The 15,422-nt window shown below is 39.8% G+C and overlaps 1 protein-coding gene across 1 annotated transcript; it reads left to right on the top strand.

The window, feature by feature from the left end:
* The first annotated feature begins 710 nt into the window (after positions 1 to 710).
* DLD (dihydrolipoamide dehydrogenase) lies at positions 711 to 14,972 on the top strand. The gene is made up of 14 exons (XM_053978098.1): positions 711 to 793; positions 1,742 to 1,817; positions 2,527 to 2,606; positions 6,189 to 6,257; positions 7,292 to 7,361; positions 7,717 to 7,817; positions 8,151 to 8,294; positions 8,450 to 8,551; positions 9,631 to 9,821; positions 11,204 to 11,374; positions 11,753 to 11,942; positions 12,320 to 12,457; positions 13,771 to 13,860; positions 13,962 to 14,972. The coding sequence occupies exons 1-14, from the start codon at positions 755 to 757 to the stop codon at positions 14,025 to 14,027; spliced, it is 1,527 nt and encodes a 508-aa protein (XP_053834073.1). The 5' UTR covers positions 711 to 754; the 3' UTR covers positions 14,028 to 14,972.
* Positions 14,973 to 15,422: the final 450 nt, after the last annotated feature.

Below are 15,422 nucleotides of genomic sequence, written 5' to 3'. Positions count from 1 at the left end.
ATTGTGGTCTTGAGCATCCTTATTGGGGGAAGTAGATAGGTGGGTGCCAATCTCTTCATTCTTGTGATCAGTGACAGGTCTCAAGGAAACATCATGAAGGTGAGTCAAGGGAGGTTTAGACTGGACATTTGAAAAAGTTTCTTCACCCAGAGGGTGGTTGGGCACTGGAACAGGGTCCCCAGGGACCCTGGTGCTATGACCATGCAGTCATAGCACCAGCATAACAGAGTTATAGAAGAGTTTGAAAAATGCTCTCAGGCACAGGGTGTGATTCTTGGGGTGTCCTGTGCAGGGCCAGGAGCTGGATCCTGATGGGCCCCCTCCAACTCAGCATATTCTATGATTCTCTGATTCTAGAAATATCTCAAAGACTGGTGCCAAGAGGATGTGCCAGATTCTTTTTAGTAGTGCCGGCGACAGGAAGAGGAGCAATGGCCATAAAGTGAAACACAAGAAGTTCCACCTCAACCTGAGGAAGAACTTCATTGCGCTGAGGGTGGCAGAGCACCGGAACAGGCTGCCCAGGGCGGTCGCGGAGTCTCCGTCTCTGGAGACATTCCAAACCCGCCTGGATGCGCTCCCGTGTCACCTGCAGCAGGTGACCCTGCCTGGGCCCGGGGCGGGCCGGGACCGTGCCCAGCGCTCGCTCCCGGCCCTGAGGCCCCAGCGCCCGCCTGGCCCCGCCCCGCGCGGCACTGCGCCTGCGCGCGTCCGCGGAGTCCTTGAGCGGCCGGGGCGCGGCGGCACCGCCGACATGCAGCGCTGGGGCCGCGTCTCCTGCGCGCTCGCTCGGGTACGGCACCGGCGGGGCAGCGAGGCGAGGGCAAGGGAGGGAACAAGGGACGGAAGCCGCGCCGGGCAGCTCGGGCCTGGGCTTTTTTCAGACCTCTCAGCCCGCCGGGGGCGTGCGTGAGGGCGGGCGGGGCCGCAGAGGCGCCTTGAGGCGGGCGCGGGCCTTGGCCGCGCTCCCCTTCCTGCTGCGCCGTCCCCTTGCCGCTCGGCCGGGCGGAGGGGACGCGGCGGCTGTGGCGGCCCTCAGGGTCCGTGAGCGGCAGGGACCAGCCTCCCTGCTGTCCTTGTGCGTTGTCGGTGCTGGTCCCCCGCTGTCCCGGCCCGCTGGAGGCCGCGGCCGTGGTGGCTGCAAAAAGCGCCGCCGTCAGCCGGCCCCGGCTTTTGGGCTGCGGTGCTGTGGACTCGGCAAATGCTTCCAGGGACATCCTGTGCTCCAGTTACAGGGTGATCGGCCCTCGATGTGTTTGTAGCAGCTGTTCTGTGCTGTCCCATTACTTTTCCGTAAAGGTTAAAAAACCTTGCCCTTCTGTGCTTCCTATGAGATACAGCTGCCTTTTCATAGGAAGTGGCTGAAGGGGTTGGTTACAGAACAAGACTCTTCATAAACTCCCGTGGATATCTAATTTGTGTCATTATGTGGTTTGAGAGTTGGAAAGAGTTGAAAGCTTTGTAGTTAGAGGCAGCCTGAGGTGAGACTGAGGCAGACTGAGGTGACCTGAGAACAGGTGTGATGACAGACTGCGGTGACAGAGCAGGTAAGTGGCAGAGCAACTTCTGCCTCTTGTTCCAGTCAGTGCCCACTGTGCTTCAGTTGTGCTGTTCGTGTTTTGGTTAGCTGGTGACAGTAACTGTATGTACATCTGTCTGGCTGAATGCTTATTTTCCCTCAAGGATAGACATAAACTTGTAAAACCAAGGGGTTGTTTTTATTTTTCTTTTTTCTTTTTAGAGAAGCCATTTTGATCTAATTCATCATGGTCTTCAGGGAGTTTGTGCAGTGCCACAAAGGTCCTATGCTGATCAAGGTAATTTCTTGTGAGAAACCTTTTTTGGACAAAAAAAAAAAAAAACCCACCAACCCAAACCCCCACAAAAAACAGAACAATACTTCAAACTCAGAAATCAGCCTTCGAGATGAAATCCATGTCAGGATGGAGATTGAGATGAAAATTGTGGTTTATTTGCATAATTTGATTTCAAGGTAAAGCTGTAAATAGAAGTTGAACTTCACCATCACTGTTCTTATGTTAATTAATATTCTAAAAGAGATTGTGGTTACAAGATATGAGCTAGGTACAAAGTTCATCGCTTCCACTGTTTTATAATCAATAGAGTTTCCACAGATGCCTATTGCAGCCGTGTTTTCCCCTATATAAATTTGTGGCATACAGCAAGCATTTATGTTTGGTGCTAAACATCAATAGAAGCTATGTTGGAAGAAATGTTACAGTAAATTATCGAGACGTCTTGGGTTAAGTTCTTAAAGGCTTTAGAGCAAGAGGGGTGGGAAATTCAGTTTGTTGATGTCATTTTACATTATTTTCCTTGTGAAATTTAAGACTGGTTATTTTTCTTGTGGAATGAATACCTTTACACAATCTTTCCCTGTCCAGAAAGTTACTTTCACATATGAGGTGTAGCTTCCTTATCTAATCCTATTTCATTAACTTGCATAATTATTTATATGCAGTTATTTTGCTGAAAAAACAGTAACTCAGCTGTTCTCTGTTTCAGTTGATGCCGATGTCACCGTTATTGGCTCTGGACCTGGAGGATATGTTGCTGCTATCAAAGCAGCTCAGCTTGGGTTTAAGGTGAGACCTTGAGACCTCACTCAGATAGCAGAATACTCATCCAGGTGAACTTGAAAGGTGTCTGTGTGATACTGGAATCCTTTTGTCACATCTTGAGCCACCAGATGCTGTAGACATCTTTTGCTAATCTTTCCTTACCTTGCTTACCTGCATTATGCAGAATTTGAAATGGAGATCTGACTATATTACTCTCTGTAGCCTTGCTACTGACAGAGCTTACTTTTGGTTGGAACTGATGATTGAGGTGAACTTATACTCTTGTGAAAGAGAAGGTGGGAAAACAGTGCTAAGAAGGAATTTTTCTCTCAACAAAGTAAAAAATAAGGAGATCATGACTGACAAAAAGACCGGTGGAAAACTATTCTGAAAAACAGACTGAGGGAACTCAGAAGGGGAAAAAGCCATATTCAACTGATAGGCTTTTTGAATGTGATTAGTGAAATTCTACTGCCATGTGAGAATTTTAGAGGCAAAAATGTATATAGAAATACTTAGTAGTATCTTAGTTACATTTATTTATGTTCATCTCTGTTGTTCTGCCTGTTGTCTTTGAGCGCCTTTCAGAAGAGGCTGTTTGTCTCTGATGTGTACCAGTGGTGTGTCATTTAATTAAGTATTGTGAGAGTTGTATGTGTATGATATATTTTAGATGTTTTTAAATTTATAAAAATACAGAACGTGACTTCAGGATTTTTTTTTTGCCGTCACTTCTTAATATGAGACCAACTGGCACTCTTGGCACTGCGTTATTGTTCTCGTAATTATCTGGAACTCTGAGAAGGTGGTGCTAGCAGTCTTGAGCATGTTTCTGCTGCTTGATATGTCACAATGTTTCTGAATTACCTAAAATAGACGTCATGACTGAAATGAGCTGGTTTGACCACCTGGTAAGGACAAGAACTCCTGGTGATGAGTTCCAGTGAAGCACAGGAATGGGGGGCCGTACACAGCATGTAGACTTCATCTTTCAGTATTTTCAGAACTTGGCTGTACGAGGCCCTGAGCCACCTGATACATCATAGAATCACAGAATGGTTTGGGTTGGAAGGACTGTTCAACTGGCCTTGTTCTAACTCCCCTGCCATGGACAGGGACACCTTCCACTAGACCATGTTACTCAGAGACCCATCCAGCCTGGCCTTGAACATTCAGGGGTGGGGCATCCACAGCTTCTCTGGGCAACCTATTCCTGGGCCTCACAGTAAAGAATTCCTTCCTAAGAGCTGATCTAAATCTGTACCTTTCAGCTTACGGCTGTTTCTGTCACTAAATGTCCTTGTGAAAAGTCCTTCTCCAGCCTTCTTGCAAGCCCCCTTTAGATACTGGAAGGCTGCTGTAAGGTCTTCCCAGAGCCTTCTCAGCCTGTCTTCATAGGAGTGCTGCTCCAGCACCGTGATCAACTTGGTAGCCTCCTCCAGGCTTGCTCCAGTAGGTCCATATCTGTCCTGTGTTGGAGGCCCCAGAGCTGGACACAGTACTCCAGATGGGGTCTCATGAGAGCAGAGTAGAGGGGGAGAATCACTTCCCTCGATGTCTTTGATGTTGACTGTGTTTGGAGAAGAAGGTTTGACTAGATGGCCTCCAAAGGAGGTCCCTTCAAATTGAATTTGTCCGTAATTCTGAGTGTTGTCCCTCATTGGTCAGTACTCCCACAAATGGGTGCCAGTAACATCTTTCTGGGTATCTTTTAGCCCTCTAGTATGTAACTGTATCAAAATATAAGTTTTTGAGATTCCATTAAGTTGTACATCTGCCTGTGACCTAGAGCAAAATAACTGAATTGTCTTTACACATCTTTGTGAATTAATATTTTGTCATAATAAGTACTCTTGTTTCTAGATGTATGTGGTTACTTAGCTAGTAACCTGAGAAAAAAGGTGCTCAGTGCTGCAGGTTTTAATTAAGATTGTGGCCTTCTGCCATGTGAGTTCATGTTTGATTATTCTAAAGCTATTTTTGTGGCTGGCTATAAGGCAACTTTTCTTGGAACAGTACTGTCCTTGAGTCCTTCATATCTGTGATTAACAGTAGGATACCATGCACAAGGGAGTTAAAAAGTGCCCTGGATTCTGTTTTTCATCATAGTAAAAAATCATTCTGTTACAGTGTTTCGCAGCTAGTTAGAAAGGGGAAAATGCTTGGACATACTTGTGTATGTCACTATTATTATTGAATAAACATGTAGAATATTTTTGGTGTCCTTGAGGAGTCCAAGGAGATGTTTTAATTGACTGGCAAAAAGATTGTGTAGTTACACCATCCATGGAAGAACCTGATTCTGCTCTACTGAATTACTTAAATTTCAGTTTTAGTGCTATTTCTACTAGCACAAGCTAGTCCTTGTATCAGCACTACAGCATCCCATGTTACTGCCAGTAGCTCTCTGGGTATTGGCTTTCCAAAAGGCTTTGCTTGGCCTTGTCAGTGAAGTTTATGTAAAATGGATGAGGCAGAACATTCTTATTGGGTAAAGTTAGTATCAGTCTGGTGCTGTTTGATCCATGGTGCAGCTTTTAAAGCCCTTGTGTTGTTTCATATGTGCTTAAAACAAGAGGAAGGAGAGGTAGGGTATAAGCATGTCTCCGAGTGTTCCTGTGATTTGATTTGGTGAATTCTGCTCTTCATGTTACCATCACCTAACGTAGCACAAAAACAGCAATTTAAAGAAATTATGACTTTCACCTAGGTAGTTGCCTCTCAGTGGACTGGAACTCTCAAGAGTGTAAACCAAAGTTACAATTATATTGAATATGTGTGTGCCTTCCAAAGAAGGAGATGCCAATTCCTTTGCTTCTACAAAAATGTTTTAGGATACTCTCTCCTTCATTCTCTCTCCCAGTGATCTGTTTTTAAATGAAGTTTGACAGTTGTTTTTGTCCTTTGCACACTTTGATGTTGTCAGCTTAATGAGAAGGAGATGAAATATTTTCTATCCCTGTTGTTATTGACCTTATTCTTGATTGGTTTTGCTGAACTTCATTTTTGCTTTTTCTTTCTTTATAGGCATTGGTACAACTTTATAGCAGTGGGAGGAAATGTTGTTTGTGGCTTGGGGGTTTTGTTCTGTTTTTTCTTTGAAGAAAAGATTGCTTCATGGGATTTTAATCTGTACCAGTTCATTTACCAGTTGTTCTCTTGTTTTTATGAATCTTCACATGATTTACATGTTTTGCTTTTAGCAGTTTTTTCTGTAATTGTTAGGGGGGCATCTTTCACTGGACTGAGTCTTGTATTTATTATTTATTTCGTCGATTTTTGTAGTAGGACTGCAAAAATACATACAAGTAGCACTTATATGAATGGTGCAGTGGCTGTCGTTTGCAGACAGTAAACTGGTGGAGTTTGGTACAGAATTTGGTTACAAAGAGCTATTTTGTGGGTTTTAAGTTAACCAAAAATGAGGGAAGGGAAACATGAGCCATAAAATAAATCTAGGAATTAAATTTATGGGACACTTGTAGAGGTAGAATTACTAGACAAGTAGACAAATGTCTTTGTCATCAGTTCTAAATTGTGAGATAGCCTATAAGGAAATGGTGGCAGAGTATTACTAAAAAATCCTTTTGTTTTTTTTTTCCTCAGACTGTCTGTGTAGAAAAAAATGCAACGTTAGGGGGAACCTGTTTGAATGTTGGATGTATTCCATCCAAGGTAAGTGTGCATGTTTGTCACAGCTTCATTAAAAACAGCTGACATGATGTGCTTCACTTGGAAGGAGATTAATTAGGAAGGAGTTTCTCAAGATGGATATACATGTAAGAATGGCCTGGAGGGTGAGGCTGGTGGTGCTTCTGTGGAGTAATACAGATGTGGGGAGAAAGAGCTGAGTCCAACACATGCACTCTGAAGGAAAGGAGAAGCATGAAGAAATAAATAAGAACTTCATATTTGACACTGCCAATCTAGTTTAAAGTAATTTCAGACCTCGGCCTTTGTAAGAGCAGTGCTGTTGCTGGGGAATCTGCCTCAATAGCACTGTTGTCCTTGCAAAGATACAGATAATTTTATATTTGGGGTGGCTATAACAAAATAATCTATTTTCTTAGTAAGATCCTGCTTTAATTATATTGTTATTTCTAATCAAAATACAATTATCAAGCTTCTGAATTTGAAACTACTAATTTATTGCCATCCATATAAAAACTATTCTGATTTTACCAGTGAATTTGGAAGATCCATGTACCTAAGCTAGCTCCAAGCCATCCAGCTTCAGCTTGGCTGGCTATGCAGTTGTAGAAACTTCAGCACAAAATCTCAAAATTTAACACATATATGTCTACACAGGATAAAATCCTAACAGGCATTTTAGTGTAGATTTTCCTCATCCAATTTTTCTCTATCTTCTCTTTGGCCATCAGTCACAATTATCTTTCTCTTCCTCTACTTCCTCTGTTCCTTTTTTTTTTTTAATCTCTGTGGAGTAATTATCAGTTTCTATGGTGAAATGAGCAAAAAGGATAGGTGTTGATTTAACTGTTTTTTATTTCTATGTAAAGTATGTAACTTTACTGAGTGTTCCAGTAGGAGCTACTGTGTACAATTTCTGTGATTGAAATACACCTTTCCAAATATGTGTGTGTCAAACAATAGTGAGAACATTTTGCAAATAGTATAATTATTTTTCCTTATAATAAATATTCTTGTGAATGTATGTCCAAATTCACGTTTTTGTATGTCTGTTTTAGGCCTTGCTGAACAACTCACATCTGTATCACTTGGCCCATGGAAAAGATTTCGCTAATAGAGGAATTGAAAGTGAGTGAAGAGCTCTCAGTGCCTGTTACATAAGTGGTTTCCACCAAGAAGTAAATTTAATCTTTCAAATCTGATTAGTATGGTTTTCTGGTCAGAAAATTTTCAGAGTTATAAATAATACCCTTTATCTGTCATTTGGAGGCTTAGGAATGTGTCTGCTCTTTGAATTCTGACTAATGGATAGATAAAGTTGAAAAGTGCAATACTGATTTTCAGCATAGCAGTTGTTGAATGTAACCTTTAGCATTTAGTAGGGCCATTCAACACATCTTTCTGTGCCAGCTGTTAACTGTGTTGAGGTGAGCTCCTTTAGCATTAACACACTGCCACACTTGTTGTTTTGCTTTAACTTTAGTTACAGGAATCCGTTTGAATCTAGAGAAGATGATGGAACAGAAGAGTAGTGCAGTGAAGGCCTTAACAGGTGGAATTGCTCATTTATTTAAACAAAACAAGGTTAGTTTGGATTATATACTGAGGTATATCCATTTTTCTGATGTAACTTCTTAGTTTTTACATTTTCAAATTGCCACATAAATTAGAGTGACTGATATGACGAGGGCAGAATTTGGATGCTTCTCTTCCAGAAAACTTTTAAATGCCCAGTGCCTTCATTCTTAATCTGTTTAAAGGAATAGTATACTATTCCTGTTCCTACTAGTATACAGTTACTTTGTGATTTGTACCAGGTAGCGATGCAGAAAGATGTTTAGCATTTGTGAGATTCAGGTGAAATGCAGCCTGACTTACATATTTGAACCTGACTTCACTGTATTCTGATTACTAAAGGTTGTACATGTATCTGGGTTTGGAAAAATAACTGGCAAAAACCAAGTCACTGCAACTAAAGAAGATGGCAGCACACAAGTTATCAATACAAAGAACATACTCATAGCCACAGGCTCAGAAGTTGCTCCCTTCCCTGGAATTACTGTACGTATTTGAACTTAATTGTACTTCCTTTTCAGTGTCTCATAGCCACACAATTTAATGTGTAATCATGGTTTGCACCTGATTGCACGTTCTGTTCTGTATATAATATGTAAAAGAGATTGTAAACCTCCCTCTGTGCATTTCTTTGTCATTAGATTGATGAAGATAACATTGTGTCATCCACTGGTGCGCTGTCACTGAAAAAAGTTCCTGAAAAGATGGTTGTCATTGGTGCAGGAGTCATTGGTGTGGAACTGGTGAGAGGATATTTAAACCACTTGACCTTTAATTTGTAAAGGAAAAAGGTGGTGTTTTTTTGTTGTATTTGATGGTTTTGCTGTGATTTAACAGTTCAGTGAGTTGTAGTGGATCTGTTCAGACTTCATAGCCTGCTAGCTCCATTTTTTACCAGAAAAGCTGGGATAAGTGTTTGTTGGGTCAGTGCTTCTGCAACTGGTTAGATAAGCAAAGAAATTAGAGAGGAGGATCCAGGGCCTTGCATATTATTTTTCTCTTTTGGAGGAGTAGGGATGTGAGGGAATACCAGGTTAGTCAGGATGAATTCTTTTTTTTAGTAGTTAATCATAAGAGATGTTTAATGTGATCTGGTAGTACATATTCTATCAGCCAAAAGCATGGAGACTTTGTAGTTCATCGTGATCTGAGTCCTTTTACCTCACACCTACACGTTTCAAAAAGAATTTATATTTGCTGGTCTTGCAGCTGCTTGAAGCTGTGCCCATCTGCCAAGTAACCTGCTTAACCTGCTGACCATTAAGCTGGGAAAGAGTAAGCAAAGTGAAATTCTGTATTGGGTGGATGTGGGTAACTGTAAGCAAACAGGGTGTACATGGGTTTTGTTGGTGAGGCTGATGATCATGGTTAAGGTTATAAATACAGACAGGACCAGCAGAGGCTCCATTTTGTTGTGTAAAATTTCCTTAATGTGGTATTGTTTTGATTAATTAGTAGTGGTATTAGGGCACCACAAGCAATTCCCTTTGGGTTTTCCTTTCAGATTCTTTGATTCCTCTATACGTATAGTATAAAACATACTTGAGTTATATTTAGTTATCTCGTTAGCTATTTCTTTAAAAGCCTAATTCCTTGGATTTGATCATGGAAGTTTTGAGTCTATAAATAAACAATGATAAATCTTTTCCTGGAAAGGCTGGGAGAAGTTGAACTTGTTTTATTTTATGTCATGTTTGTAGAAACTGATCAGTTTGCTATTACATATTATCCTGCTTTAGAAGAGCTGTTGTAAATATTAGACTAAAAGTATCTGAAGTTTGCTTTTCAAAAACTCTTTTTACCTGTATTGTTGTAACTGCAGGGTTCAGTTTGGCAGCGCCTCGGTGCAGATGTGACAGCTGTTGAGTTCATGGGCCATGTTGGGGGAATGGGAATTGACATGGAGATCTCTAAAAACTTCCAACGTATTCTTCAGAAGCAGGGATTCAAGTTTAAACTGAACACCAAAGTTACTGGTGCTACCAAGAGACCAGATGGAAAAATAGATGTAGCGTAAGTATTTAACATAAAACTAAAGCAATGCAAAATATATTCTTCCTTCCAATCCATCAAACCTATTTAAAAATACAGTCTTGACAGTATTTTTTAAACAGGAATGAAAATTAATTCTTTAGTGCAATTAAATGTTTATCCTTCTTTAACAACTTAGAGAGTTCGTAATTTTAGGTTTTATTAAGTCCTGAGTTGCTTATACAGGAGAGGTTCCATTGACTTGAGTTGAGGGCTTTCTGGCATTAAACCACTGTTATAATGAGATCATAATAAAAGCAGAACTCTAAATCACTATTTTCATGGAAGATATTTGCTTCTGGTATAACTAGCATAAATACCATGATTGTTCATACATTCCATGCCATTAATTCTTGACTACATAGGAAGGTCATCTTGTCTTAGGGTAAGCCTGGCAGAGATATTAGTGTTCTTGAATGGAAATAAATGAAACTACCTGAAGAATTTATTTTGATGGTCTTACTCAAGACCTTTGAAGTTGTATACATGAACAGTTAATATAGAAACATGTAAAGCAAATTTGCTTTGTAAAAGTCCATAAGTATGCACTACTTCTGTTTGTGTTAATGGATTCTCTATTCAGAAACTGTAGTTTAAAAAAATGCTTGATGTTACTTCACAAAAACAAGCTTAAATGTATTTTCTGGGGACTTACTATGGTGACTTTTACTTGCTGTATCACTGTAGCTTGGGACAGTCTGTCATCCATCACTCTAAAGGTCCAGGATTTGGGCTTCTTTGCACGCCATGCCGATTGAATCTCTCATGTAGTCTGTTTCTACTTTTAGGTTATCATTTTGGTTCAGAGTGTTCTTTTGAAACACACTTCCACTTATCCTCACTTCCCATGCTTTGGTTCTTGTGCTCTTAGAGTATGTGAACTGAACTTGTTCTGTGTGCAGTTAAAGACAAGATGCACTTGAGGGATGCATGGGATGCATGGCAGCTGCTAACAGGTGTTTGGTTCCTGGGCAAGAAGAAAGCTTGCTTAGAATACAGGGCCCTACCCCACCCCAAAGTATATATACTATATACAAAGTGTATATACTTTGGGTGGCAAGTACTCAGCAGCAATGACTTTGCTGTACAGATTTGATCCTACCAGATCATGCTATTTGCTATTGAAAATACACCCTGATTTTCTCTCTGACAATTGTTAAGAAATGTAGTAAGAGGTGTTGCCCCTTCCTCCCTCTTCACTGCTGAACTCTTGCAAGGAGGAAGCACAAGGCAGGCGGAATGAAGTGCTTTGGGTGCCAGACCCAGCCAGGAGATCACCATCTTGGGTCGTATTAGTTACTAGCCAGAGAAAGATAAGGCTACAAGTTTACATTTTAGCATTTTTGCTTCTTGTTTTGCTGTAGTGTTGAAGCTGCTGCTGGTGGCAAGGCAGAAGTAATAACTTGTGATGTGCTCCTAGTTTGCATCGGTAGGCGTCCTTTTACAAAAAATCTAGGTCTTGAGGAAATTGGAATAGAACTTGATAAGAGAGGGAGAATTCCAGTCAACAACAGATTCCAAACCAAGATTCCAAAGTAAGTAAGACTAATTTTTTTCTTTTTTTTAATGCAGAACACTTATTTTTAAAGTTTAATTTAATAAAGCACTTCTGTTTTTTAATAACAGAACATATTTTCCTTTTCTGAAAAGAAAACTCAATATATCCTGTCATTTCAGTAGCTAAAAATTTTAGTCACCCTTTGAAGTTTTGTGATTTAAAAGTCACTGTCTGCTTCATGTCACTAAATACCTCTTGAAGTGTGGTCATTCTGTGGAAAATGCTAAAATGAAGTATTTTAATCTGTTTTGATTAAGAGTTTTCAGTAACATGTTTAAACAGACTTATGTAAGATAGCCCAGGTGTGCTAGGATGTTTTTAAACACTGTCTTATTCTGTTTCATTGGTCTGATAGCATCTATGCTATTGGTGATGTAGTTGCTGGACCTATGCTGGCCCACAAAGCTGAGGATGAAGGCATTCTTTGTGTAGAAGGCATGGCTGGGGGAGCAGTTCACATTGACTATAACTGCGTTCCCTCTGTGATCTACACTCACCCTGAAGTGGCCTGGGTGGGCAAGTCAGAAGAACAGCTGAAAGAAGAGGTACTGTTTGTTTTCTTTTCTGACAAAAACTGTTTTTCCACCTTGAGCTTGGTTTCACTCTCTAGTTGTTTATCTAGCTACTTTATCCAAATTTCTGCATTTGACTTTATTGCTTAGGGGGTGTAAGTGAAAGATGCTCTTCTGTATGCCACTCTCCCAAGAACCACAATTTTCTTTAATAACTTGCATTCTGTGACATTAATATTGTTTGTTTGCAAATTAATCTTTTTTTGTACACTCTTACACCATTTATGGTGATAGTTCATGTACATTCCTGTGTCTCCTGTTTTAGTTCTGTATTGCTTCTCCTCATGTATGTAACAGCTGGTTGCATTGTTCTTTTTGGTCATTAACTCAGTAACACATCTGTTTTGCAGGGTGTAGAATACAAAATTGGGAAATTTCCATTTGCTGCGAACAGTAGAGCAAAGACAAATGCTGACACCGATGGCATGGTGAAGATACTTAGTCAAAAGTCGACAGACAGGATGTTGGGTGCTCACATTTTAGGCTCAGTAAGTGTCATCAATTGTGCTTTCTTGGACTTGTAATGTTCTTTTTATTTCGTGTTGTTGCGTAGTTGTTGAGTTAGAAGTGTCGTTTGTAAACAGGAAGGTTTGCGTTCGCCATACTTTTTTTTTTTTTACAGTTCTGTTCTGCACCCTTGCCCTCCTTCCTGCTTTTTAGTTACTTTGGTGTAACTAAAAAAAAAAAAAAAAAACCAACAGCTTTTTTTTTTCCCCCTCTTGAATTGCTATGGTTATTTATTTAGTTTCTTTGACAAGTTTTGTGTGGTGAAGTTTTTGGTGATGGTGTTTGTTGTTGTTTCTTTTTCTTGTTTTGTTTTTATGAATACAGCCAAATACTTGAGAGAACAGCAGGAATTGTTGATTCAACTTTTGGAAGTTGAGGGAGCTGAAAAGACTGTGACTTTTTCATTGGCTTTTTCTTTTTTCCCCTTCTCTCTAACTAAAGACTTCAGCAGAGGTGGTAATCTTATGCTGCAGTCACCAAATCTGGGGTTAGTAATTTATGGAACTTAGAGTAAAAAAAACTTGGGACTTCCCCTGTTTAGGGTTTTGGTGTTTAAAACAAAGTTAGACCCTAATCTTTCTCTGTTTTGTTTCTTAGCTGTAAATATTTTTTTTTTTCAAAATAATGTTTGCAGAAACACTTCCATACATTTTTGTGTACAGCTTTCTTTAAGAGAAACACCAAACTGTTTTCAATAAGATTCTATGCTACTTAATTTCTCTTGCAATTGTAGTAATTTAGAAACCAACATGCCTTAAAGGAAGCACAACTTTATTTGTCTCATAAAAAACCTGATTTTCTTCATTGGGAAAGGACTGGGGGAAAAATCTTACGGTTGTGGATCTGAGTGTTAAAAATGTAAGAGGAGATTTAACTATTTTTGACACCTCAAAGATACAGTCTCTTAGTAAATATGCATAAATACAGCAAAGAAAAATGAGGGTGTAGGTGTAGTAACATGTTTTTTTAAAATCTAGCTATCTATTTAACTTTTCAGGGAAGCATTGAAGTTTTGGTTAAGTTTCCTTTCATGGAAAAATGCCTAGCTTTTGCACAACTCTCAGGTATGGGAGAACAAATACACAAATACTCTCATTAATGTTTAGATTTATGCTAGGTTTGAGCACAATCACCAAATAGATTACATTACTTACATTAGAACACAAAGTGCTGGTTAAAACATAACTTTTCATTTTTTAGCAGAAAATGCGTATTTATAAGCTGTTACTGATTCAGCAGAACCTGGACAACTGTGTAAGAATTTGTGCTAATTGCAAGTACCATTAAATTACAGGGTGCTGGTGAAATGGTGAATGAAGCTGCCCTTGCTATGGAATATGGAGCGTCATGTGAAGATGTAGCCAGAGTTTGCCATGCCCATCCAGTAAGTGTTTTCTAGAGGGGCTGTTGAACACCATTACACAACGTGCTGTTACTCCAGGTAGCTATTAATGACTTGTAACTTTTTGTGTTTGCTCCCTACAGACGGTGTCAGAAGCCTTCAGGGAAGCAAACCTAGCAGCATCCTTTGGCAAAGCTATCAACTTCTAAAATGAAAGAGCAGATCTTTGTACATACATAGTGCATCTCTGAAAATGGACTGTGGGCCCTTATGGAAGGCTGAGTCTGAGGATTTTAGGACTGACTTAAGTGAATATCTTAATTTTAAACATCAGATATTTAAACAAGTAGAGTTTGGAACAAGTGGAATGATTCAGTCTCTCTAAATTAAATACTTTAAATTACATGTTTATTTACACAATGAATGTTGCAGAAAAGCAGCCTGACAGAACTCTTTTCTTTTTGGAAACCAAACATTTTGCTGCTGCATGGGATTATCAGGTGTGCTGGTCAGAACTCTGGATGATTGTCCAGCATACCTTGTATTTTCTTATTTGAAGTAGTGTTACAATAAACCAGTTGAATACGGGCACTTAAAATGCCACTGGCACTTAAAATGCCACTGTCACTTCCGCACAAAAATGTGTTTCCTTCTGAAGGGATTAACTTTGGTATTTAACCTACTTCTTACATATGAGTACCAAAACTCGTTTTGACCTCGTAGTGTTGGGATGTTGGGAGAAGAGGGGCTCATGTAGATCAATTAAAACTATATTCACTTTTTAAAGAGAAAATAACTGTCTGTGTGATTCTCCACGTCAGGTTTTCATATTGAAAACTCTTAAGGGGAAAAACTGAGTGCTGATTGAGAAATGAAAGATTGAAGACAAATTCATTGTAGTGCTACCTAATCCTTTTTGGTTTAAAGCTTCCATTGTCCAGCTCTCTTAAACTTGAAATACTAAAACTAGGTAGTGAAGCAGTGTTTGCTGTTAAATGCTATGGCATGAGGGTTATTCTGCACCTTCCACACATAAGGGCTGCAGTGTCAGCTCTCTACACAATTAAGACGTACTTTCTTCTCTTCTGTTTTCTATTTTGTTCTCTCTTTCTGTCTCTTCTGTAGTAAGAGAGCTTAATAAATACTTGACATGGCTGGAGGGTCTTCTTGGATTTTGTTTGCTGATTGGATCCTTGTAGTGTCTAGGTTGTTGATTATGTGAGCAAACTCACAAAGATGGCATCATTGGAAGATCTTTAACATGTATATGGAGCATGCCCAAATCCAGTAGTTAAAATTAATTTATTTTCCAAGGTGCCATTTCTTCTTTTTTTTGCCAGGCTCTTCTGCCTTGAAGAAAACTTTCATACCTGCTGGTATTGTGCATGTCCTTTTTCATTGTGCCAGTGGAATGAGAAATGCACATTCAGAAGGTGGTGCTACAGCTATTTGGTTTTTTGTATAGACAAGATGGTTATATCTATCTAGCTTGCTTTATAGCTTCTTATTCAAGTACTGATCCATTATCCATAGTGAAGTGATAGAGATGGATGGATGAGATGGATTACCATATCAGTTAATCAGCAAAACACCAGTGATACTCT

Source organism: Vidua macroura, chromosome 5 (genome assembly GCF_024509145.1).
Source record: "Vidua macroura isolate BioBank_ID:100142 chromosome 5, ASM2450914v1, whole genome shotgun sequence".
NCBI classification, from domain to species: domain Eukaryota; kingdom Metazoa; phylum Chordata; class Aves; order Passeriformes; family Viduidae; genus Vidua; species Vidua macroura.
This window is presented reverse-complemented; position numbering and strand designations above follow the sequence as displayed.